Raw genomic sequence first — 25,193 nt, forward strand, 5'->3', positions numbered from 1 at the left:
GCAGGTTTTTAAACAATACTGTATGATTTACATACATTTAGAAAAGGGGTACAAAGAAAAGATTGTGCTTTCTAGAAAGGAAAGTTCTGTCTCTTCATAGAAACAACAAATAGGATCTGTCTGAAACAAGGCAGAAAGGAGTTTTTTTCGGCTTTAAAATCTCCTTCCTGGAATTGTTGGTCCAGAGGCACAATGTGGGGCATCACGCCAAGTCATGAGAAGATCCTGACAGAGAGAGAACTCCAGCGCTCCTGCTCTGACCTCCCTGGAGGGGTGTGCGCCCAGCATGGGGGCTTTGAGATACGCCTTCAAATCCACACTAAGAGCACTCTGCCCCTTCCTCCCACAGAGAGACAGCAGCAGGCCTGCTGCGAGAGGCCCAGATCAATGCACCCTCCTGCAGAGAGCAATTTAATCAGGGTTGTCAGAGGACAGGGAAGAAAACAGCTCTTTGTTCTTCCATGCAGAACCTGTCCCTTGAAAACGATTAGTTAGGTTTTCTAGTGACATTTATTCCAGTGAATAAATGGAACAGTTACACACACAACAGATACAATGGCTAACAGCAACACGCACACGCAGACACATCACCGACACACGCTCACACAGGCATGCAAGATCCCTGTTTCACACAAATGTTCTTGCTGTCCTGTTAAGCTTTTTACCAAAAATTGCCAACAGGACAAAGGCAATAAGCGTAAACACTGGGCAGGCTTTCATTATGCAACATGGAAGTGAATTCCCGTTTCTGACTGGCCAGATACCAACGTACAGGTCTCCTGAGCACACACAGGGTCTTTCTTCAGCTGGCAAATTTAAACTTGAGCCTTGGTCCATCTTACAAGGCAGTTCAGCAGCATAACAACTGCAAAATCCCAATCTCACACCGTCAGGGAAAATGCTGAAAGCCAGGGACCTTAAGTGAAGTGCAAAAAGAATTCAAATCTAACTACTTAAGTTACAAGCAACAGCCTAGGTGTCCCAGTCTATAAAATTCAGGGAGGAACACAGCCCAACATCCCCCCACCACAAACACACACCACTCCCCCTCGTCCGCAATGCGTCTCCAGCCCTGACAGGATCAATAGCAACAGCACAGCTCTCAATTGTGGCCAATTAAAAATTAACGAGGGCGTCAATCTTGCCCCTTTAGCAGCCCAGACGCTTCCCTGTAATGAGATCAATACCAACACCCAGTTTCCTATTGGGGGGAGGACTGTGTGCGAGGACGCTACCCAAATGAGGCTGTGCGTTCTCATTTGGCAGGCGAAAGGGGACTGATCCCAGTATCCCGAAGGCTGGGAAGAACACACACACACGAGCCCCTGCTATATTACAATGAGCACAATAGAACCGGCTCATGCAACTGATTTAAGTATTGGCCTGTCCTGCCCTGAGTGAGCGACCGATCAGCAGCCCAGAAGGTTGCTCAGGTTCTTTTTGGCCGCAATCAGTGGGTTTTGAGGTATCAGTTTAACCTAGCGTAGGACAGGAAGTGCCAGTGAATGGCGGTACAAGGACAGCCATGCGTCTTGACATGAGTGTATGGTTTTAAATTTTAATTTAAATTTTTCCAGTAAACATGAATCTGTCTAAGCAGAGGATGTGACAACTGACATACTGTTCACTCTGATGTTGCGGATAAACTGCCATTGTGTCAAGAAACATCCCAAAAAACTACCAGGAGACACCTTTCCCCTTTCCTGAGAAAACAAAGTGAATGGTGTTTTACTGGAGACTGATGGTGTCTTGTGAGCTGTTATGCACATTTGGATGAGAAGGCGACTATGAAGGAGAGGACAGATAGAGAAATCTAATGGTACAAAATGGGAAATACTGGGACTGTAGATGCTACTTATGAAAAAGACTAGGGTATTTATATTGACACAATATAATCACTGTGGGGACACAATAAAAGGTCATAATGTTAGTATACTGTATATAGATAAACATGTAGATTGAAATCAGGAGATGGTAAGTGAATGTAATTTATAATGCACAAGTAAGGCCTCATTGAAAATACTGTGTATAGTTTTGGTCAACACATTATAGAAATTGTACTTATTCTATATTTATTTTATTTATTTAACATTATACTGCTGCTCGGGAATCAGTCCAGAGAAGAGCAAACAGATACATTCTGAGGCTGACAGGCTGAAGAAACTGAACCCGTTCTTAGATTACAAGGGGACCTGATACAAGTTTTCAAATCTTCAAAGGCACTGACAAAGTCAACCCAACGGACTGCATCAGAATGAACTGCGAAACACAAGCAGAGAACACAAGTGTAAACTACGTGGAAGTCCATTTTATACAGACAACAGGAGGCACCTCTTCACACAAAGGGCTGTGGGAGTCTGGAACAAGCTACCCAGTCATGTTGTTGAAGCAATACTCTGCCCAGCTGGATGAGATCCTCAGATCAATTAGCTTCTAACCTCCAAACGAGCTAGATGGGTCAAACATTTCTGTTGTTCCAACGAAAAATAAAATCTGATTAAAGACAAACTTCTGAAATAAAGCCATTGTGTGGCATGTACCATTTCAGAAAGGGCTCTTTTCATCACAACTCAGACAAATTGCTTCTAACTGTATCTGAGACCTCATTCATATGAGATGGTTACCAAAATGGATTTTACCACCATGTTCTCTCCTGGGTAAGGTTTGTGAAATGTTTAAATTCTTTGCTAAATTTAGTCTTGCTGGACTGGCGTACTGTAATGTTTTGGAGCTGTCTACTGAACTTTTCTGACACACAAAATGACTTCCACAGCAAAGTCTACAATGGCAAAAAAGGGTGCTAAGAGCAGGAAACAGAAGAAACAGAAAAAAGAAAGAGAGGTCGTGAGAGGGAAAGTCATATCCAAAATGACATGGATATGCACTTCACAGATTACACCGATAAGGTGCTAAAAAAAGCAGTATTGTTTTCGAAACTCAAAACACATTGAAAGCACTTTGTCTAATTTTACCGTATGTTCAGGAATGCTGAAAACAAGGGACTCAATGTGAAGTCTAAACAAAGTCTAGACCTAATAATAATAATTTCACAAGAAAAATGTCACCTAATATTTCCATCCAGCTCTCAAAGTCCTAAAGTCCTGACACTTCCAGCTCCGTTCTCAAGCTCACTTTCTCTGGCCTGCCTAGACTGTTCCTGGAAATACCCTGACCTTCTCAGATTACGGCTGGACATTTAGTGAAGAGATTTGTTTGGGAGGTGGGCTGCAGGATGACTGACCCTGGTTTTTAAAGAGCAGTCTTGTGCTGGTTGTGCAAGTGTGTGCGTGTGGGAAGCCCATACTCACGTCATATGCGCCCGCCTTGATCTGCTGGTAGAGCTTGTGCTGGTCCTCATCCCAGAAGGGAGGGTAACCCACGAGGAGGATGTAGAGGATCACACCTGCCCAGAAGATGGACAAGCAGCGTCAGACAGCACCAAGCCGTGCCCTAAAGCATGCTGGGACATGTGGAGCAGTGCTGGAGGACTTACCACAGGCCCAGATGTCCACCGGCTTGCCGTAGGGGTCCTTCCGCAGGACCTCGGGGGAGAGGTAGCCAGGGGTGCCTGCAAAACCTGAGCAGAGAACAGCAGGTCAGTTAGTGCTTCGGTCTGTGCCAATCCATGTAACTGGAATGCCCCACAACCCATTCTGTGCCAACCTACATGGCACCAGTCCTATAGGTTGGTTTGGGATGACACTTGACATCTGAGCACAATTCTCACCTATTACCCTCAACAATCTGTAAATGGCACAAGGTTTCTTATCTAAGGCCTTGTAAACCTCCTTGGATAAAGGCATTTGGCACATTAGTCGATGAAACAAATCAATCAAGTGAAATAATAATGTCTCAGAAATGAGGCTGTGATTTAGCGCACTGTCACTGGGACACACATGGCAGTATCCAGTGATCTCCCTGGCAGATCAGAGCTCTACAGCTCTGTACTGAATCCCGGATCAAGACTCAGAGACAGGATGTGCCGAGCTGCAATTGATGTATTTTTTCATCGGCTTTTCACAAGGCTAAAGCCCTGACCTCCTCAGGAAACAAAACTGAACTGAAGCTTTGACCACACAGCCTGCAGCAGTCAGGAAACAAACTCACAAACACTGATAGGATTTAACATTGCTGCTTTTGGGCATTTTTGCAATAAAAGCTGGATGTGTTCCAAGTGACTCTGCACCAGCCCTGTATGATTTAGTGTGTGACGGGAGATGAGAACACTGGCAATCGGCCCGGGCAGCCGAACAGGAGAGGAGACCGAAACGCTCCGTGGGCGTCCCAAGAAGATGCGCGCACACACACACTGCACCAATGTCTCATCTCTTCTTTCTTGGCACTGAACCTGCTGGCATCGCTGAGGGCAGCACGCGATTGCCGCGGGGTGAAAGTGGGCAGGGCATTGACGCTGCCGGAACATGTCCGCGGGACCTGGTGAGGGTCCGCCGTGTGTCCCAGGAGGGTCACGCAGTCCAGTGGTCAAGACCGAAGGCCACTGAGCAGCTGCACTGAAATTCTGTTCAGGGTCCGAAGCACCCCATCGCGGGCAAAATGAACGTGATCAGTACTGCCTGTCGGTGTTGTCAAAACAAACAGATGTGGAATACTCCTGTCCCACTGGGCACAAACGTGAGGTCAACAGCAGGTTTTGCCAGTGACAGCAACTCGCCATAACAGTGGTTGGGTTTACTAGAGCCTGTTGCTCTGCGCAAAAACAAAATTTAATGACTCATCAAATCACCTACACAGTAACGACTCTACAGGTGAGAAAGATCACTATGTAATGTACATTTCATTGGCTCTACCAGCAACAGTCAAGTACCGGTGAACTGCCAACTATTCTAGCAGACAGTGTTAATCTGCATTCTCAATTACTCCGTGGTGAAATTCTTAAATGCCTTGAAGTGGATTTGATAAACATGACTGGATTTGTCTCAGACAGTGCCAATTACATGATCAAGGCATACAATGACATTATGTGAGGCTTTTTTTTTGCTAAATTCTGTACATTTCACAATTAATGCCCATAACAGACACTCTGGGCAATATAGAGGCAATAATATCCCCAAAACAGATAAGCTTACAGCAATTGTGAATGAGGTTATTAATCACTGTCCAAGCAGCAAAATACTTTATATACAACATGTGTTTTACTCTTGAATAAACTACACAAAAACCGGTGTTCTGAATCCACTACATCCTAGTATTGGTAGAAAATAAATAGACCATAATGCGGTATTTAAAGAGCTGAAAACACTCAGTGGCAGAGCCTGGTTGATCTAACATGTGGAGCATACAATAAAACTGAAGCACTTATTGAATACAGGGCACTGGGACAGCAGGTACAGACTTGCTGTTAAAACTTTCACTGTTTTTTCTGAAAAACTGACAGCACACTTAAACGCAGAAAAATTAAAACAAAAACATGTTTTATTCAACCTGTTCACTGATCTCTGAAGGCTGCCAGGATATTCTACTCCAAGCAAGTATGCATCGATAGTGTTCCAGACTTTGGTGATGAATGTAGATCTGAAGTGGACAGATACGCGCAAGAAAACTGCAGTAAAAAGTGTTTGGATGAATTTTGGAATGGAGCAAGATAATTATTCCCCCTCAACACCTCAAGGCTAAAAGATTTGTTGCAATTTGACAAATGCGTGGGTACAGAAGGAAGTGTTTCTTCATGTGGGCTGTTTTTCACACCGCAACGTCACTCCATGAAAAAGAACAGGTAAACCATGGAGACAGACAACACACTGGACGCTTTCTTTCACTGATCTGGAAGTGATATTTACGTGCTCATTGCAAACTACTTTTATCTTATTTATTCCCTTTATCCCATTTTTATGTCAGCTGTTCATTTCCTGATGACAGTATTTTTCACCCCTTCAAACAAAGCAAAACTATTCTGTCGACCCATGAGTTCTAATAATCATTTTAATTATTGGCACATCATCTGTGATACTGTTGAATACAATAGATGTGTCGTTAAGTGTCAGTACATGCCTTTATGCATAAGCTGTATTAACTAATTCAGATGAAGATACAAAAAAAGGATGATTGTTTAATAATTAGCATTAAAATTAGCATTGACTTCTTGGAGCTGAAATACAAGCTAGAACATTAGATAAGAAATACTCTAGGTGCTACTTCTCAAACTTTACCGTGGTACAAGTTAAACTGGCGTATGGCAGACTGACAATCATGACAACGGAGTGAAAAGCCGACTTCCGATTAAGAAGTTTAGTAAGGAGCAGGTTTATTGAGGCCAAGTGGAGAGATGAGCCACAGATTCTCCTACCACCGTTCTGCTGTCACTTCTAAGAAATGTGACAAAGCTCTCTATAGTAAAAAGCGGGCAGATCCATTTCAGATCTGAGCATTTAATCCTGCTACCAGATTTTCGAAGCCTGCAATCTTCTATTAAGCACATTCTCACAGAAATATGTGAGAAGTTAAATGATGGATTGATATTTATGAGCACAAATAGTCAGTCACCCTATAGCTTGTAAAATTGCGCAAGGCAGGATACACCCTGGATGAGATTCCAGACCATCGCAGGGCACAGACACACACACTCACATCAGGGCCAGTTTCCCCAGAAGCCAATTAAATTGCCTGTCTGTCTTTGGACAGTGGGAGGAAATCAAAGCACTTGGGAGGAAGCCCACATGAATATGGGGGGAACATACAAACTCCACACAGACTGTACCCCAGGAACAGAACCCAGGGCACCGGAGTCGCAAGGCAGCAATCGTAACCACTGCGCCACTATACTGCCTGTATCTCTATATACACTTACATAATACAAGAGCAAGTATGCCATTCCAGTATTTTAAAGAATCTTAATTTCAACATGGTGGTAGTTCCCAGCCCTGGTTCCGGAGGAGTGCAGTCTACTGGTTTTCACTCCAGCCGCGCTCTGCATCTCCAGTGCTTCACTTGCTCACTTGTTTAAACTATTATTTAACTGGTTTCTTCCTTCAGTCCTGACTGTCAAAAATCCCCAATTTCAAGAGTAGTGTTTCCATCAGCTTTAGCACACAGAATTTCACTCAGTCTCTCCCCAACTTGCTAGTCGTCATTTTGGACTGAACAGCTATTGCTAATTGATCAACGGATAGCAAACAGGCACAAGCAGGAAGGACACTGTAGCAGAAACTCCCACAGCGAGTGGTTATACCTTATACCTAAAACTCAGACGTTGCTACAGGGTTGATACCCATTACAGATGCCATTTGTCCTTCAGAGGCTGAAAGCAGTTTGCAAATACGCCTCAAACAGAAAACTGAAATCAATGAGCCTGTGATTAAGAGCTCAGCTGAAGCAACAGCCAGAAAGCACAGTGTTCCTCCAGTACCAGGGCTGGGCACCACTGCACCATGATGAACCAACTCTGTCCTTGACTCCCCAGGTGTAGCACTAAGCATTTCCTGATCCCACTGAGGCCTGCTAGAAAGGCACCATAGTAGTAGCACCAGCTGGAGACAGAGCACTGCTACACTGAAGTAGGGGCTGAAGGTTTACACAGAGTGCCCCTGGTGCTGAAGGTGGATGTGCGCTTACCGAACCATGCCTGCTGGTCGCCCTGCACCTCGATGGCCAGCCCAAAATCAGCCAGCTTCACCGCAGCCCCCTTCAGCTTGCTGGCCAGGAGGAGGTTCTCAGGCTGGAAGAGAAGAAGACAAGTTTATGCACAATCACCCACACAGCTGCCTGTCACTCTTGGATCCTCACAGTGGTGAATTTATCAGGATTCCTCCTCGACAGGCCTAAGGACCTGGACCATCTTAGCCTTGAACACAGAATCTTATTCAGGTATTCAGAATTCTCAAAAGCACTGACAAAATCACCCCAGCAGGCTTTTTCAGAATCAGCATTTGAAATACAAACCAGTTAACAAGAGCAACAGTATGTGGAAATGCATTTAAAAATGAGAACAGGAGGGACGTCTTTACACAAAGGGTGGTGGGAGTGTGGAACAAGCTACCCAGCCCTATTTTTAAAGCTGCTGCCCTTGGCTTTTTTCAAGAAACAGCTGGCATTTTATCAAATACAAAAGCCAGGGATTTATTATAGAAGCACCAGAATGTTTGGAGCAAGTGTCCGGGCTGAGGTTTCAAGTCTGAACAGAGGAAGCGCAGAGAGGAGGCGCGTTCTGCGAGTGCGGGAGAGAGAAGCAAAAGCGAAAGTGCGCACAGACGCCACACGGCGCGAGATCACACATCCTCCACAGTGCAGATGGCTGGGGAGACTGGCCGCGAGGGGCTGGAGGAGGAAGTGGGTTCAAGAATTGTTCTCGCTCACACCTGCCCTTCACGGCTGCAGTGCGACTCGAAACGGACACGCTGCGCAGCGAAGCTGGCCTCCTCACAGGGCCTTGTGTGCCAGCACATCATGGCCCACGGCGAGGATACCAACACATCCCATCTCAAGAGCAGCCTGCGGGGCAGCTGTGCAGTACACCAAGGTTTAATTCGGTCTGGTGGCACCGCCTGTGCACTGTGCAGAGGACAGCCTGACTAGAGAAAGGACACAGGCCACCGGGCCACACTTGCAGTCCAGCCTGGTTTTTAGACTAGTGATGTTTCACTCAGAAACACAAGAGGGCGCCGATCAAGTGCTGAAATCTGAAACTCCCATGCACCCGGTTTCTCTACATTGAGCACTTTTCCAACCGTCCTGTGGTATAAGTGATCCTCCTCTTTCCCCCACCGGAGGTCAGTTTCATCCTAGAATAGGAGGAAGTTTCTGTTGTACATAGGCTCTGCTCTATTGCATTGTTCAGTATTCTTTCACTTTCTTCTTTCTCAAACTATAAGACTCAGACATGTTAAGAGACTATCTAGCACTGGAGCACGTATACACTTGAGGGGCTAAGACATGATAATGTTAGCCACAGAGTGGTGGTTAGTGCTCAGGACTTTGAGCCAGAGAGCTGTGAGTTCAAATCTCAGGTTAGACACAGCTGTTTGTTGTCTTGAGCAAGGGGCTTTAATTTAAGAGTGCTCCAGTAAAAGCCCTACTCTATGCATGGAATGAATTCTCATTTATGATGTTAGCTGGAGACTCAAATGCCTTACCAGGTAAGATAAAGCCCTCAAACATTGTACTTGAAAAACATTCAGCTAACCAGTTCAGACATTAAAAAGGCCTATTTTCCTAAACTTTTCAACTACATTTTCAGAATGCACTAACTCAAGCAATTGATCAAGCAGAGGTCTTAACCCCGACTTCAACAGAGACAACGATAATTCTCCCACTGCAGGAAGCCAAGATCACGATCTGGGTTCCTGAAGCCATCCAGCTCACCGGGAGAGTAGAGGTCACTTTCATTTTTCACACGTTTGCTTCTGCAACTCCCAATCTAAAATTTACCCCGGGCTCTGCAGCTCACAAACACCTGAAAGGAAACAAAGAGCAGCACAACGGTGAACCTGGATTTCATTTCCAGAGAGACAGGGCCCCTTTCACCCTGAGGAAAGGCAAGAGACAGGGAATGAGAGAAATGGAAGACAAAGGAAGAAAGTAAGAAATACGACAGTGGGAGAGAGTGGTATCTAATGTTTCTTCTATGTACCCACTGCACTGGTGTGACCTTGGGGGTGTGCTGCACAGCGGACACGTGACGATTTTGTTAAGCCCTCTCTGGGAGTGAGGAGCCACGTCGCCGTCATGATGAATTGGAGGTGACATAATGAGTCCCCCCGAGGTCTGGGGCTGGCGCAGCTGTGATGTCACGCATCGCCATGGCAACCTCCTGCTACATCTCTCCCTGTTTACCTTCAGCTCACGTCCCGCGCTGATGCAGGCAGCATGTCGGATCGGGCAGGGCCACCACGCTCCGCGCCATGCAGTGTCTGAGCCATGTAATGTCACTCCGCAGTGATGCCGAAGGAGCAGAAACAGCAGATCCCTCAACTTGCTCAATTGAGGTACAAACCTCAATTCCTTCCATGTCAATTTAAGCAGAATACGTGCAAAGGTATGAAATGTCCTGCAGCAAGGCTTAGCTATACTGAGTTGTAGTTTGTAAAACCCGAAAGGCCTGAATCCTGCTGTGCCATGCGGGTCTACTCCTGTTACTTGCACCGGCGACTGGTCGGGGGAGGGAGGCAGTGAGGGCAGGGGTTTATTCAGTATGACCTCCAGATTACAAGAGAAACCCAGGAAGGGAAAAGAAAATATCCCAAGTACAAATGGATGAGATCGAGACTGAAGACTGACTAGCCAAACAGCAAATACCAATGCGCAGGCACGATTACTCTGGGGAAAGAGCCTTTAGCACCCAAAGCAACAGACACACTTTATTGCCTTCTATCAGAAAGCAATCAGTCCCCTGTGAAGGCTGCTGGAAATGTGACGCAACGCGTTGCCATGGCGATGGGTGATGCAGCCTTAATCGGTGAGGTTGCCGTGGCGATGGGTACTCACCTTGAGGTCCCTGTGCACGATGTCATGCTGGTGGATGTGATTGACACTCTCCAGGATCTGATGGATACACTGGCTGTGGAAACAGGAGCACCTGCATCAGCACTTGTAAATGACAGGCAAGAGGCGCAGGAGGGCGCCCAGCAGCTGAATGGAGTTAGGCCCTGCAAAGCCCCTCTGTCAGGAATAAGCTACTAGACGCCAGGAGGTGCAGGAAAAGAGGAAGGAATACACCAGGCACTGCGGGTCAAAATGAGCACTTCCATCTGTGGAATTTTCAAATTCACCAATTTATTTCTGCACCCGTATATACAGTATCTGCATGTTGCCTGAACTGTTGTGTGGAGCTCTTGCAGGTATTAATCAGTCACATAACACTGTGGCAGTTCTGCAGGGCTCTTGGTTGGAGTTCTGCTGTGCACCTATCAGTTGCTGCTGCAGCAGCTGTTGGTGTTTAACACACTTCTATAAGCCACTCCACAATCACTTGACATTCGAGGTTTTCACCAAATGCCACCATAGAACTGCCCCTCTCTGTGGGATCATGCAGTGACCACACACTTGCTCTGTTTCTCCCTCACTCGTTGCCTTAGTCTAGGTCTCAGGGGTTGTGCCTGCCCTCAGCTGGATGTGGACAAGATGCATTAAAGAGCAGCATTGGTACAGTGCCTAAATTATCATCTAGCATCACAAATGGTTACCCTGGTACCAGTACACAATCACTTCACAACTGAAAATCAGCATTCCCCTACAGAGCTACAAGACAGTGCTTTACCGCACTATAAAACAGCAGGACTAGAAACTACAATTAAGTGTGCGACAGTTCTGACATGCAAGCATTTTCAGACAGCACATCAGAAAAGAACGGGCCTGGAGAAGGCAAGGTTAATTAGCGCACACAGTTGGGAGAGAACAGGGCGAGAGTGAGGTTAAGAAAGAGAGAGACTAAAATATTTGCAAATGTTTTCTTTTGGAGTTATCGGGAGAAAAGCATTATTTTTTTCCCAAATTTGGCAAAATCCTCATCCTGCATTCCATCCCGTCAGACAGTCACTAGAGCCGTGCCCAGCAAATAGGAATGACTCTCTCTCTCTCCCTTCACAGTTCTGAGAAAGCAGTCTCCCAGAAACGTTTACACCTCATCAGATTCCTGTTTTCAGAAGACAGGGCCGAATAAGGGAATTCAACCACTCCATCCCCTTTCCCAATTCCTACAGGGCCACAACAACAGGAGGACAGCAGGGCTGTGGAGGCCCGTCCAATGCTGTATTTTGGTTTTTGATATTTTTAATGACACTTTTCCTGAGGTGCGTTAGGCAGGGTATAACCAGTGGGTTTTCTGTTTTAGCTGTGCTCCTAGTCCCTCCTGAGGGCCTGTGTGGAGCTGCAGGGGTGTCTCCTCACAAGGCTGCTGGCCATGACCACTGACCGCTAATGTAATGAAGGGACTCTTTGTGTCCTGAGCCCTGTGGACATCCAGCCCTGGCCTGGGTCCTGCCTGACCAACAGCGTAACACTGGGCTCTCTGAACTGGGCCCGAGTGGGACTGTGCCCTCCAGGAGTCCTCAAACCAAGTCAAACTAATCGCTGCACTCCGGATCAGCTCCTGAACCAGTACCCAATAAGGAGACATGGGTGCATAACTGGACAGGAGGACTGAGGCCAGCAAGTGAGGTTTTTTTCCAACAGTCACTTTTTATCACTTTATCGCTCTTTGAACATAATCAACAGTGTTATATGGAGAGTCACAGTAAAGAACGAAGGTTTACTCCAGATTTCAATGAGGGAGAGGACAAGTGAGTTTTCACTATAAACCACAGATAAGGCAAGGAACTTACATATGCATAGTGCACTTTAACAGAAGAATGGAATAATCTCTTCACACTGCTGTGCCTTACTGTGACATCCTGGTTCGTGGCAAGACTCACAGGAGGAAGTCAGTGGCTGCTATACCCCAGCACTAGGCAAGGGGCAGGTGAGGCTGTTTTCTTCAAGTACTGGTCTTGGCACTCGTGTGCATCCTGAACAGTCCCACAACACCAGCTCAGTGGTGTCAGTGACCCAGGAGTGGGACTCACTGGGCCAGAGCTGGGCTCTGTGAATACACACGGACTACAGAACAAATGGAACAATCGCAGGCATCTACAGCAGAGCCTCGTGACCTGACGAGACCTTGCTATAGACCTGATGGCAGGCCAAGTGCAATTTGCAAAATACAGAAAAGGTTTAGGCTTGGAGGGGACTGTGTACATACCTTACCAATGAGTGGCTTAACTGTCTCTAATTGGGGGGGAAAAAAAGGGCTTTGTGTAAAGAGACCATGAATTATTTCAGCTCTGATTAGAGATTTTATGTAAGCATGAGAGTCTTTAATGAAATTTAAAGGCTGTGATGTCTTCTGTTGGTCCCTGCTGTCGTATGGGTATAATTATCATTGTGCGATTTTTCAAGCACACATATTGCAAGTACAATTTCAATCCTAAAACACAGCTACTGTAAGCCAATGTGAAAAAAAAACTGTTTAAAATCCTGGCCTGTGGTAATTTTCATTATTCCAATAAACACCATTTTTGCTGACAAGCAAGCAGTACTGCTTCATTTCCACAAATCTCTTAATGTCAGTTACCATCTTCAGGGACTGGCAGGCATGGGGGTGGTTTGTAGCAGTTTTATTAAATATATATTATAAAAAATGTGAAGAATGGTCTGGCTGCTATTCCGAGGTGGAAAGGCAGGGTGTCGTGTACCCCATCACCTTGCAGTAGGGCTTGGTCACTTTACTGCACTGGTGCAACAGCTAGCCCGATACCAGCACCTATCCTCTCTCCATCTGGAGAGAGAACACCGTTCAGCTCAGGATTGAAAAAACTTTGTAAGTCCCATGGTCAGGTCAGGCCCTTCTCCCTGTAGAGCTTGCTGTATAAAAACCAGCAGCATCGACGCAACACCAAGCTCTTAAAGCACGTTTTATTGAAAAGTATTAAAAAGCAGCTGAATGGAGTGACCTGAACGGAGACAGGCCCGACGCAGCCCCCCTGTCTGGAACAAGCTCCCAGACAGAGGAAGATGCAGCAAGAGAGGAGGGAATTCACCAGGCACCGCGGGCTAAAGCAATGATTTCCATCTGTGGAATTTTCACATTTTCCAATTTACTTCTGCACCTGTATATATCAGCATATTGCACACTGTATTATAAGACAGACTTTTACTAGTTTTCTAAATTTCTATACGAATAGTCCAGATAAAATGCGCTGAATATACGTCTTTCACTGTTGTGCTGTCCTCGGTTGTCCCTACCATGCCTCCTGCTGGCCTCAGTGCTCTTCTTCAAACCTGCGGTCCTCCGCTGCCCTGAACTCCACTGCAGGGGTGTGGCCATAAGAAGGCTGCACCTCACATTCCATTTCCATCCTCATGTACACCCGTGCCGTCGCCACGCCAGGCTAACACAAACTACCCCTTCCTGCGAATGCTGCCTGAAACACATCGGCTGATTTTTAAGAGCCTAGCAATTTGGATTTTTAAAAGACGCTCAAATTGTTGGTAAAAAATTAAAAGTAAGCCACACCTCATTTTTACCTCTTTCTGTGTAGAGCAGTGACGCAGTGTTTTCACATGTTCAGAACTGTCTAATGTATGCAATGTAATGCAAAGGTTTTATTCAATGGAGATGAGACCGCACTCTTGTCCAATTGAGATTACAAGACCCAGGGTGCTGCACCACGTCTTAGACACAACCACTGATCACCAGCGGCGCACAGCCCCAGCAACCTCAACAGACAGGAGCAACAGTGCTCCAACAGGTGGGGTACACCAGTGGGGAGCAATCCCTGCAACTACTACCTTGAAATCCCTCTGCTCTGCAGCTAGAGAGACCAATCAGGTGGAATGGGGAGTTGCCTATAACAGTACTTGACTGTTCTAAAACTTAAGAGTGATGAAGAAATGTAATACATAATACATAATAGTATTACATTTAGAATAATAGAATAATAGTATAAAAGTTTAATTTAAATTTTTTTAATTAATTTTTTTTTAATTTAAAACATTTGGAATGTCAATTATTTTGTATTGTGTACCCATGCAATCTGGAATCGGCTGTTGTTTTACAGCTACAAGCTCACAAGTGTGTAGGGAGCATAAGGGTCTGAAAACATGCTCCTGTCACGAATCCTCACGTCAGGATCATCCGCTGAAGGTTTCATATCAACCAGAGAAAAGGTCCGTCATCGCTGATGTTACAGGGGCATTTACAAGTAGCCAGTATGGAGTCACCTTGGGGCGGGATTTGGGTTGAGACACCTCCACTATGGCTGGCTGATGTCACAGCACGGGCTCCAACCACAGATGTCAGGGCCAGAGAACTGTAAGCCTCTACAGGTGGAGCCACTGAAAAACCCAACTGTCAATTCATTGCGTGTATACAGTGTATGTGGACTGTTTGTCGAAAGCCAGCCCCCTCCTGGATCAATTCCACCCCAGATGCTCCCAATTCTGGAATATCAAGAACAGTATGCCAGTTGCTTGGAGCCCGTCAGTAAGATGATAATGAAGTAAACTTGAGCACTCAAGCAGGGTCAGAAAGAGGGAAAAAAGGAGTTCAACAGAAGAGCATATATATATTTAATTCAAACCGATTTAATGAATTTTAGCATAATCCTAAGAATTAAAACCAATGTTCTTTACGTAAGCCAGATAGTACAAGCATAGAGTGGAATTTAACCAGAATCAACTTTTATGAACAGTGTCATTGCACCTTAATTGACCAGTACCAGGTCCTGGGCTTAACATCTTATCTCGAACAGCACTGTCAACCCAGGACAATGATTTTCCAAGTGTCAAATCTGAACCAACAAGGAGATACAGCAGTTTAAGAGGTGGGAGCAAAGGGCATACCGAAGATCTCCATTGGCAATATTCATCACAAAATAACGTGCAAAAAATGGAAAAGCACATGGCTAAATGAACAAAAATGTTTTGTAATAAAACCACAACTTCAAACACCAAGTGGCCCTTCTGTACCAAAATTAAAATGGCAGTTCACTTTGACGTCTGAGGAAAGCCATCTGAAGAGACTCATCTGTGCCTTTTTCAAGTGTCTATCTTTCCGCTTCAACTCTACAAAAACGACACTGTTTGGATGCCTTTAACGACTGACACCAGAGTTTTATTTTGTTGCTTTTAGCGAACAAGGTAAAGCTGTATATAACTGACTGGAATATTGTCCTGGTTTGTGAATACTGTTTTTTCATGCTGTTGTGTGTTTGTGTGCGTGTGTATAAGAGAGGGATAAGCAGGCCCGAATCTCCCACAGCTCTGACCTGCAGTCTGCAGTCAGTAGTGAGGTAACCATAGCAACAGTAAATTCCAGTGCCCACCTTGCATCAGCTTCACTGTAATACTCTCTGGCAACGATGTCTTCAAACAGCTCGCCTCCCGTCACACTGTGGAGACACACACACTGTTACCATACATTGAGCACACAGCAGGGGCAACAGGTGAGAGACAGCCTGAAGGAGCCAAGGGAAGTGTGGCTGTGGCCCCACAATGTCACAGGAAAAGAAGTTAGATTCCAGTTTCATCCATTTTGGGTCTTATCTGCAGCAGACTCTTGTTTGGAAGGCAATATCAGGAGCAGAAAATGTCAAGTTTGTCATCTTATCGACTGGCTCATGCACAGCAAGGCTGGTGCAGAACCTTCTCAGAGACATCTTAATAAGGAACAATCCCTCCCACAAACTACAAGCTGGTACAATACCAGTACCATTCTTTCAGAGACAAAGGTGGAAAAAAAACAACTTTGAATCCTGCTGCCGGTCAACAGGCTGTTCTCATGGCAACAGAAATTGCTTCCACCAAATCACAAGCCAAGAACAGACACCTTTTCTTCCCTGCAGACGAGTGTTTGGATGAATTTGTTCTTTAAGTGTAACAGATTATAAGTGAGGCCTGAGCTGCAGCACAGACGTGCTGCCTGGAAGGGCTCTACTGTGCAGAGGCTAGTTATTTCAGTGGAAGCTCAGCACTTGGTTTAGGATGTGTAATGTAGCTTAACGCAGCTTCACCCGATTGCCAGGTGAAGGCCACACTTCCCCGCTCTCCTGGTTTATAAGCTCAGTTTATAAAGGCTCAGTTCTTTGTTCATTTTCTGCTCATTTTTTAGGAGCACAGACATCACCATAATTTACTTACCTCTCAAAAGGTCCACTGGATCAAGATCATTGATATGGGTTAGCCACATTCACAGCCAGAGATTAAACAGACAGTTTTCTACAGGCTAGGTTTCAATTCTGAATCTACTGCAGGCTCACATGGGTTATTCAGTGGAATTGAGGCTGGGAGTCTTATATTCGTTCTAATCCCTAGATAACTGTAAAAACTAACAAGATGTCCTGATATTTTTTAGAAGATGTCGTAGTGCATTACAACGGTGCTATTCACATTCAGCTGGTGGAACACAGATCTTAAATGATACAGCTAAAAAGAAATCAACATCAGAGGAATAGTTCAGGAAAAAAATCGGCTGTCATTTTAGAATTGCAATTTCTGTCCATCTAACGTGTAAAAGGGGGCCACGCCTACTGCAGCAGTAAGATGCTACTACTGGACCCTCCCTTGCAGTGCCCCTGCTCTTCTTCAATACGTCATACTGGCTCAGACAGTGGCCTTTTCACAGCAGCTTGAACAGGATGAAGTTCAGCCACGCTGTAATAAACCTCTCTGCTCTGGGACAGACCTTTCAACACCCTCGACGTTTCTTCACTCGGTTCTTTGTGAGGGAATTCATGAGTGTATCTGTTTAGACAGAGTGGGGTTGGCCTTGGCACCTGAATACCATGTCATTCCAGGACACCCAATCAAGTTAAGTTGGTTAATTTACCCAGGTGCTCTAGATCACTCAGCTAATTAAGAATTAAACTCTACTGGCCTGGAATTCAGGTGCCCGTCTTGACCACCACTGGTGTAGACAGACACGTGGTTTTAAAGCAATATGAAAGGTCAAAGTTATGGAGGTGAGGCATGTGGAAGGAAGGCATCTACTGGAGTGATCTAGTGGGGGATTCTGAATGAAGGCAGTGAGAACGTGCGAGAGGGTCAAATAGCCTAATGAGTATACAAGGGAAGGAAATGGAGGCTTTGTGGCCTAGCGATCAGAGCTGAGGAATGGGGTGCCGAGGATTCGGCTCAGTGTTTTAGCTTGTGAGCAGCAGTGTGGCCTCGTGTTTGAGAGGCAGAGACTCAAGGGATACTCACAGGTCAAAGACGAGGTAATGAAAGCCTTCCTCGGATATACTGTCATGAAGTCGCACTGCAAGAGAGAACAGGTCTATCAGCGTCCTATCCCAGCCAGGTCAAGTCAGTGCATTGTAACGAATACACCACGTGCTGAATGACGTACATTTGATTTTGCATACCCTGTATAACCACAGAACAATAAACACTGATAATTCCCAGTCAAGTACTTTATTGCCATTCCCCATTAATCAACCTTATCTGCCAAGAGTGGTTTGAATAAAATGAAAATCCACGACAATCTCCTGGAATAATTATTAGCTTGTAAAGCCACATTTTTCTCTGGGGTTCCTCTTGCACTCTTCCAGATAGCTTCAGGCCCTATTTCACCTGAATGTTACGACCGCACAATGTTCCTTGATGGACAGCCTGCAGCATGGTCGGATTTAGCTAAAGCCAGTGTTTCTTCAAATAACTTCTCTAGAAGGACGTCAGCTTATCTGTGCAGATTAAATGACAGTCCCTTAATTTAAAGTCAAACCATGAAACAAGTTCCATCCTACAGCAGCAGCAGTGACGCACAACACTGACGCCACATAGGTACAGACAGAAACAAGAGCACCAGGCCAAAACCAGCTGAATGAACCCAAATCCAGCAGTCAACACGCTGCACCCCTGTCTGTGGAACAGAATTGAGATGAATCAGTAAGTCACGCCTGAGCTGGATGTGGCATAATTGGGACGAAAAGGGACACCTTGTCCACAGGGCCTCAGTACAGCTCGAGGCCTGCAGAAGGGGGGGCCTGTGGTCTTGCACTGTTCACCTCTTCCCCACACAGTGTGGTCTGGCCCCACATCCCTCAGTACCTGTCCAGAGGGGTGCATATCCCAAAGCCAGCTTCTGAAGTCAGCACACACGTGGCTTAAAAAAGCATGGACAGCCTGCCAGCCTTCTGTAGGATAGCAGGTCTCTGAGCTTTGATCAAGGAGGTAGGAAGATCTATCAACAGTAAATTAAAGCCCACTCAGTTCATGTTCCAACATGATGAGTGTTGCTCACGTACATACAGAGAAAACTGTTATCTACTTTGTTTGCCACCACAGTTTCTGAACAAATGCACTCGGGGACAGAACAGAATAATTAGGGCTCTGAAGCCACGACCTGAGGGGTAGAAACCCCAAGTGCTCCAATCCTTCAGCTGTATGAAGGGGTGTCCCACCCAGGGAGAATCCTGCACTACCCAAAGCCCTCCTGCAGCTGCAGCTTGATCTTCAGCCTGACTGTCAAGCCCTGTTCCCTGCTATCACACACTGGGCCAAGCAATCAGATACAGCTCTGCCTAAAACTGGTTGTTCTGTTTTGTTATGTCACAGTAAACAGAACCCAGCTGTAAAAGAAAATTAAAAATTCGGAGGAGCTGCATGGAGAGAAGGGTGCCCATCGGGGAGATGGGCAGGCAGGCTGGGGGGGGGGGGGGGGTCATCAGCACCAGGCATGCCAAGAAACCCGCAGCCATGCACGCTCAGCGCTCCCGACCGCTGCCTTTGTTCAGAGTTTATCTGCAGTCCAAGCGGAAAACACGACAAGCAGGCACTCGGAGAGGCGAGGTAAGAGAGTGCGCCTCGAGGGGGCAGAGAACAAACCGGCACGTGGAAAACGAGCAAGAGACAAACGTCTGGAGCCAAGGAGAGACACAGATACAGGATACAGCAGCAGTTGGGCACCTGGACTGCCCAACGGGCCACAAAGACAGAATTGAGGGTTAGAAGAGAATAGAACAGGTTTATCACACAGTGCCAAGACAGCAGACCTCTGCCATTCCCTACCAGCTCCATCATCACAAAGAGACTTCTGCAGCACGGCCTACCTGTGGAGGACAAGAACGGAACGTACCCCCCTCCATGGAGAAGAGGATCTTAGTCCTGTCAGCTGTCTCTTCAGCACTGCGGCAGGCAGGCTTTTAATTCCATGTTTTCTGATGCCACCCACACTTCGGCCCCTGCCACCAGCCTACCTCCATCACCCCCGCAGCTCGTGCTCTCAGCGCCTATTTTTAGACAAGCTCTCACTCTCAAAAATGAGATAAAAACCACCTGTCCCTGCTGCCATCCTGGCCTGCAGAAAACCACCCATCCTTGCTGCCCCCAGGCTGCAGAAAACTGCAGAAAACCACCCGTCCCTACTGTCTCAGGCTGTGGAAGTAAAATCCACAATATTCTGCTGCACTTTACACAGACAGATAATAATAATAATAAGAGCTTACACTTATATAGCGCTTTTCTGGACACTCCACTCAAAGCCCTTTACAGGTAATGGGGATCCCCTCCACCACCACCAGTGTGCAGCCCCACCTGGATGATGCGACGGCAGCCATAGTGCGCCAGAACGCTCTTCACACATCAGCTACAGTATTAGTGAGGATGAGAACAGAGTGATGAAGCCAATTCACAGATAGGGATTATTAAAGCCCAGTGGGAAATTTGCCCAGCATGCCAGAGTAACACCCCTACTCTTTTCAAGAAACACCCTATTTGTGAAATTTTTAATGAACACAGAGAGTCAGGACCTTGGTTTTATGACTCATCTGAAGGTCAGTGCCTTTTAACAGTATAGCGTCCCCGTCACTATACTGGGGCATTAGGACCCACAAAGACTGCAGGAACAAAACCCCACTAACAACCTCTTCCAGCAGCACCTTAGTTTTTCCCAGGAGGTCTCCTATCCAGGTACTGGCCAGGCTCACACCTGCTGAGCTTCATTGGGCTGCCAGTAGTGAGTTGCAGGGTGATAAAGCTCCTGACAAATAAGTGATTAAGGACTCACTAGGGCAAAAGACATGAGTGACCCAGATCCTGGCTTTAGAACCACTGTACTGGGTTTTTTTTTAAACCAAGGACTGAGTGCAAAAAATGCTAAACAAGCAAGCAGATCAGCAAGTGATAACAACACTGGTGATTAAGAGCCCAGTTAAAAGAAAGACATTAGTGTACTCCTGGACCAGGACTGAGAACACTCTTCACAGCATCAGTTGTGTTGCACTATTTTTTAAGACCAATAGGAACAATGGTATACTGATTAGCGGGTTTAAATTTCTGCCTTTGTAACTAGAGTTCTGGCACATGACAAGGTAAAGTATAGCAGGCTGAAAAGTCAAAGGATGCGATTGTCTTTTCTAGGCCTGGTTATTGTAGTGCCCTGCTTGCTACTCATCTTGGTCAACTAACACTCAAATACACGAGCACAGAACACCTGTTTCAGTTTCCTGGCTCTGGCTTCCTGTGGAATAGGATCCAAACTACTGCTGCTCACCTTCAAGAACTTGTTCTTGTTCCAAGAGTTTTGCTCCTGACTACACCAGTGAACTGTTAATTCCCTGCACATCTATAAGGTGTTTGTGCTTTTTCGACTGTGGATATCTTGCATTTAAAAAAAATGCAGAGGAACTTAAAGCGCAAACACTAAGTGGGGCTGCAAAGGCTCATCAAAGGCCAGTTTGCAGACATGTCCTACAGTAGTGTGTGGGAGGCCATCTTGACAAAAGAGCCTTACTGTACAGATTTCAGGAATGTTTTGCATGTAGTTCAGATCATGCTTGTGCTACCCATATCAGCTGCACAAAACAGAATAAAATCAAAAGTATGCAATTCACTTAATATCTCAACGTTGGAGGATTTAATCAGGATCAGCTCAGAAGGCCCTTCATTTTAGCAGTGTGAACCCGAGCCCTGTGTGAGGCGCTGGCTCAGCTCAAACAAGAGGAAGAGGAGGCCTCAGTATACAGGATGGCCAAGTGACACTGATATTTTGATGGTCAGTGACCAGGACAGACCTACAGGCACAGAACAGAGGACACAGTAAGTCTTTTTTTATGTTAATATGAACTATTTTGATTCTGTAGTTTGGCAACTAAAAAAAGTCATTTGGCCAGTGGCTCCCTACTAATTTTTTTTAGTCTGGGAAAACTGGCTCTGGTGTGAATGTGTGTGTGTGCCCTGCGATGGACTGGCGTCCTGCCCAGAGTGTATTCCGCTTTGTGCCCATTGCTTGCTGGGATCAGCTCCAGCTCCCCCACAGTCATGAACCGCAAGAAGGAATGGATGGACCTCACCCTCAGTTCAATATCCACTGTGAGTAACTTTCTTTCAGATGCTTCATTCAAAGGAGATGAGAGAACCATTTCACTCCGTCTTTCGATATCAATCTTATTATTTCAGGAACTACCAACACAGTAGCCACATTCCTGGATCCGCATGGGAATGCAGGAGTGGTTCCAGGAGGAATTCCCACTGATGGAAAGGGAGTGCCTGGAACCAAGGACAACGGTGAGCAGCAGATTTGGTGGCTAAACTGATGTCAGATCCATCGCAAAACATTTGCTCAGTGCATGAGGTTGAAACAATTAGAGCTTTTTAAACTTTGAAAACCCACTGTTCTGATGTTGAATGCCAAGCAAAACTGAACAAGATGCAAGTGGAATCAGTAGCAGTAGCAACTGTGCCTGCTTTACTCTAAGGTCCGCTGAAACGGAAACTGATCCCATTTTTCTTGTTTTAATTTAGGGGCACTTTCAAGCCCCTAAATTAAATGTGTATTCATGAAAAACAGAATAAAGCTCTGTCTTACAAAATGAAAGGAAAACAACAATTATGAGCAGGTTTAAAAAGAGAACACTTTTAATAATGTCCATGTCACTCCTACTCATTGCAAATGTCAAATAAGTCAAGTCAATGTTGATCGTTCTTTAGCATTCATTGACCTCGCTGCATGCAAACCTGCTTATACTGCAGAAAATGGAAAATGCATTGCAGGTGGCCTTACCCCTAACACAGACTTACCTTTAGCTGTCTTAAATCATCATGCCGGCTTGCTCCATTTACACTCATCCACTGCCAGAAACCTTGGGATATGGCCTCTTTGTCCATCTTTATATCTCTTTTCCCCAGCCACAGACACTGGACTAAGTCACACACAAATGCCTGTAAGCATTCTCCATCCCTACATGAATATCCACAGCTTTCGCCACCTCCTGCGTGAGGAATTAATTCAGGGCTCTGTGCGCAAAACAATACTTTCCAAGCTGAAGTCCTTTCGAGTGAAAGCAAGAACTCTACCCACTACAAACCCAAACACTTCCTAGTCACTCTCCACATTAGATATTATTACTAACGCCTGAGTTTCCCAAATGGCAATCTGAACTACCCTGCGTGAAAAATCTGCACTTATCGGTGGTGGTAACTTTAGCCAGTAACCACAAGACCAGACCTATTCTAAACACTCTCCGAGCATGACCTCTGCTTGTGAAGCTAGTTCTCGAGCCTCAGAGCCAAGCTGGTCTTTCTCGGAAGTGACGGCAACTTGCAAACCCTGGACGACAGCTGGGCAGAGCTGAGAGCTGGCTGTGGGCCCCTCTCAGAGCAGGGCTGAGCTAGCAGCAGGCAGGGCGGGCGGACAGACGGACACACTCACCGATGTTGGGGTGCTTGAGCAGGCGGCAGATTCGTGCCTCTCGTTCCAGTTTCTGATGATCTGGGGAAAGAAGAGAAAGGGCACGTGAAAAAATAACAGATACCCCGAAAAAGAACTCCAGATTCTCCATCATGACGAATGGCGACGCAGAGAAAGTAGTCTCACTGTACAGCTGGAAAATGAAGCTCTTTGGTCGTAGTGCAGATACTTGCATGAATGACTGGAGGAAGTGGGTGCGGATGTACCTCTCTTCAGCTTATTCACCAGCACGTGTCTGAGGGTGCTAGGGTCAGCTCAGGCCGTAAATACTGCAGCAGAGCGAGCACCAGGAGCTCAAGCCTTTTGGCAGTTTTTGCAATGCACACTGGATCTGAGGGAAGAGTTCCTGGATCTCGGGGCACTGTGCTCTTGCCCTGAATGCAAAATCCCAGACCTCCTGGAGGGAAAGGCCTGCTGCCTGTGCTGCAAATACAACTGTGTCACACAGCATCCACTCCAGCAGGAGGCTGTATCTAACAAACTACACATGCCCAGAGCTTCAATTTCAGCAAAGAACTTGGGAATTGCCTATTTCACAGAGTTGCTACATGCGTATCTGCCCCATTTTCAAAAAGGAAAAGAAAACCTCACAGAAACACTCATGGCTCCTAGACTGTGAGAGAACTATTGTCTTTGATCAGGGCTACCCACAATACATTCCTGTTACTTCTACCACTAGCCCTATGGGGGTCAATAAGCAACATCCCCAAGCCTCAGAAATCTCAACAGTATTCAACTGCTTGGATATGACAATTTAGGGCTGAATTAGTATTTTAAAAAGATGTCAGGTGGAAATAAAACAAATACATTCTTGCCATTTACCATTGTGATTAGAATAGTTCTAAATTCAGGGCAAGTTTGACTGCAGCAAATTAAATACAATCAACAAAACACCATTTTAAGGAGATTACAGATATGCTCAAACTCAGGAGTATTACTGCCTTTTCTCCCAAGGAAAATGGTGGGGTACTGTTCTCATCTTATTACAGCACACTTTCAGGTTTCTGCATGGCCCCCGTGAAATGTGCCCATTTCACACCCTTTCTCTTTCTGTACAAGCTCAGAGAAAAGTGCCACTCACAGTGTCTAACAAATTCCATCTGAATTCAGTCGTTCCCTAGCCTCACTGCTGACAGTCACTTTAAAAAAAGGCTACATCCACTCCTCCTAACTGCATCAGACTCCATTGGCTCTGATCACTGCCTCATCCTAGAGAAACAACACTCAGCCTGTAACGTCAACCTTGATAATCTACTGACTACTTCTGAAAAGCTCTGTTGACACATACTTATACATTTCAACTAGAAATACCAGTAAAGCTTTTTTTCCACCCTTATAATACAACAAAGGGCTTTTCACACCTGGTACAGTCCAGCTCAGGTGAACTGAAAGCAGAAAGCTGGGAAGCAGGAGGAAGCAGACTGTCCTGAACTGAACTGTACTGCAGCTCTGAAGCAACCGGGACTCTGTGTCCTGAAAGAGGCTAGGCAGGTTTACGCGCCAAGAGACAAAATCATCTCCGAGCCACAGGCAGCAACATGTAGCTACTTACTAGACACTGGCACACAGTGCCTGCACGTACTGGACACTAGCACACCGTGCACATGAAAAACAAGCCAATATTCTGTCCCACAAAGAACTTTACAACGTTTTCCCAGTAACAAGGACATATGGCAATCATCTAGTAAAGGTGTGCACCTATTCCAGACCATGTTTTTGATCCAAATATCCAACTCCTCCTTGGTTTTAAACTTCAGATTCTTTTAATTGTACAAAACATCTAACATTTTCCAAGACTTAAACTGAAGGTGGAAATAATTGTGCTCTAATCCTGCTTTACTGAAATCACAGAAAACTCTGGAGCCGGGAAAAGACCTGTTTACATCAAGGTCGTGTCCGCGGGTGGACACAGGTTCAACTCTTGTCTTCCAGTTCAGAGAAATTCTCAGTTTCTCTGAACATGTTTGTGCAGAAGTACCACCATTGCACAGACAAAGAGAGCCCAGTGAGACAGGTTAAT

General features: G+C 45.8%; 1 protein-coding gene across 12 annotated transcripts in view; it reads right to left on the minus strand.

The window, feature by feature from the left end:
* Positions 1–25,193, minus strand: part of LOC148835130 (calcium/calmodulin-dependent protein kinase type II subunit gamma) — a 107,802-nt gene that overhangs the window by 36,615 nt on the left and 45,994 nt on the right. For all 12 annotated transcript variants that reach the window (XM_088917055.1, XM_088917051.1, XM_088917047.1 and 9 more), the window contains exons 3-9: positions 23,135–23,194; positions 17,689–17,743; positions 15,813–15,878; positions 10,438–10,510; positions 7,570–7,672; positions 3,494–3,577; positions 3,309–3,403 (exon numbers count right to left, since the gene is read on the minus strand). In XM_088917055.1, coding sequence (XP_088773181.1) covers positions 3,309–3,403; positions 3,494–3,577; positions 7,570–7,672; positions 10,438–10,510; positions 15,813–15,878; positions 17,689–17,743; positions 23,135–23,194 — 536 coding nt within the window. The remainder of the gene's footprint in view (positions 1–3,308; positions 3,404–3,493; positions 3,578–7,569; positions 7,673–10,437; positions 10,511–15,812; positions 15,879–17,688; positions 17,744–23,134; positions 23,195–25,193) is intronic.

This window comes from Atractosteus spatula, chromosome 5 (genome assembly GCF_055471065.1).
Source record: "Atractosteus spatula isolate fAtrSpa1 chromosome 5, fAtrSpa1.hap1, whole genome shotgun sequence".
In the NCBI taxonomy this organism is placed as follows: Eukaryota; Metazoa; Chordata; class Actinopteri; order Semionotiformes; family Lepisosteidae; genus Atractosteus; species Atractosteus spatula.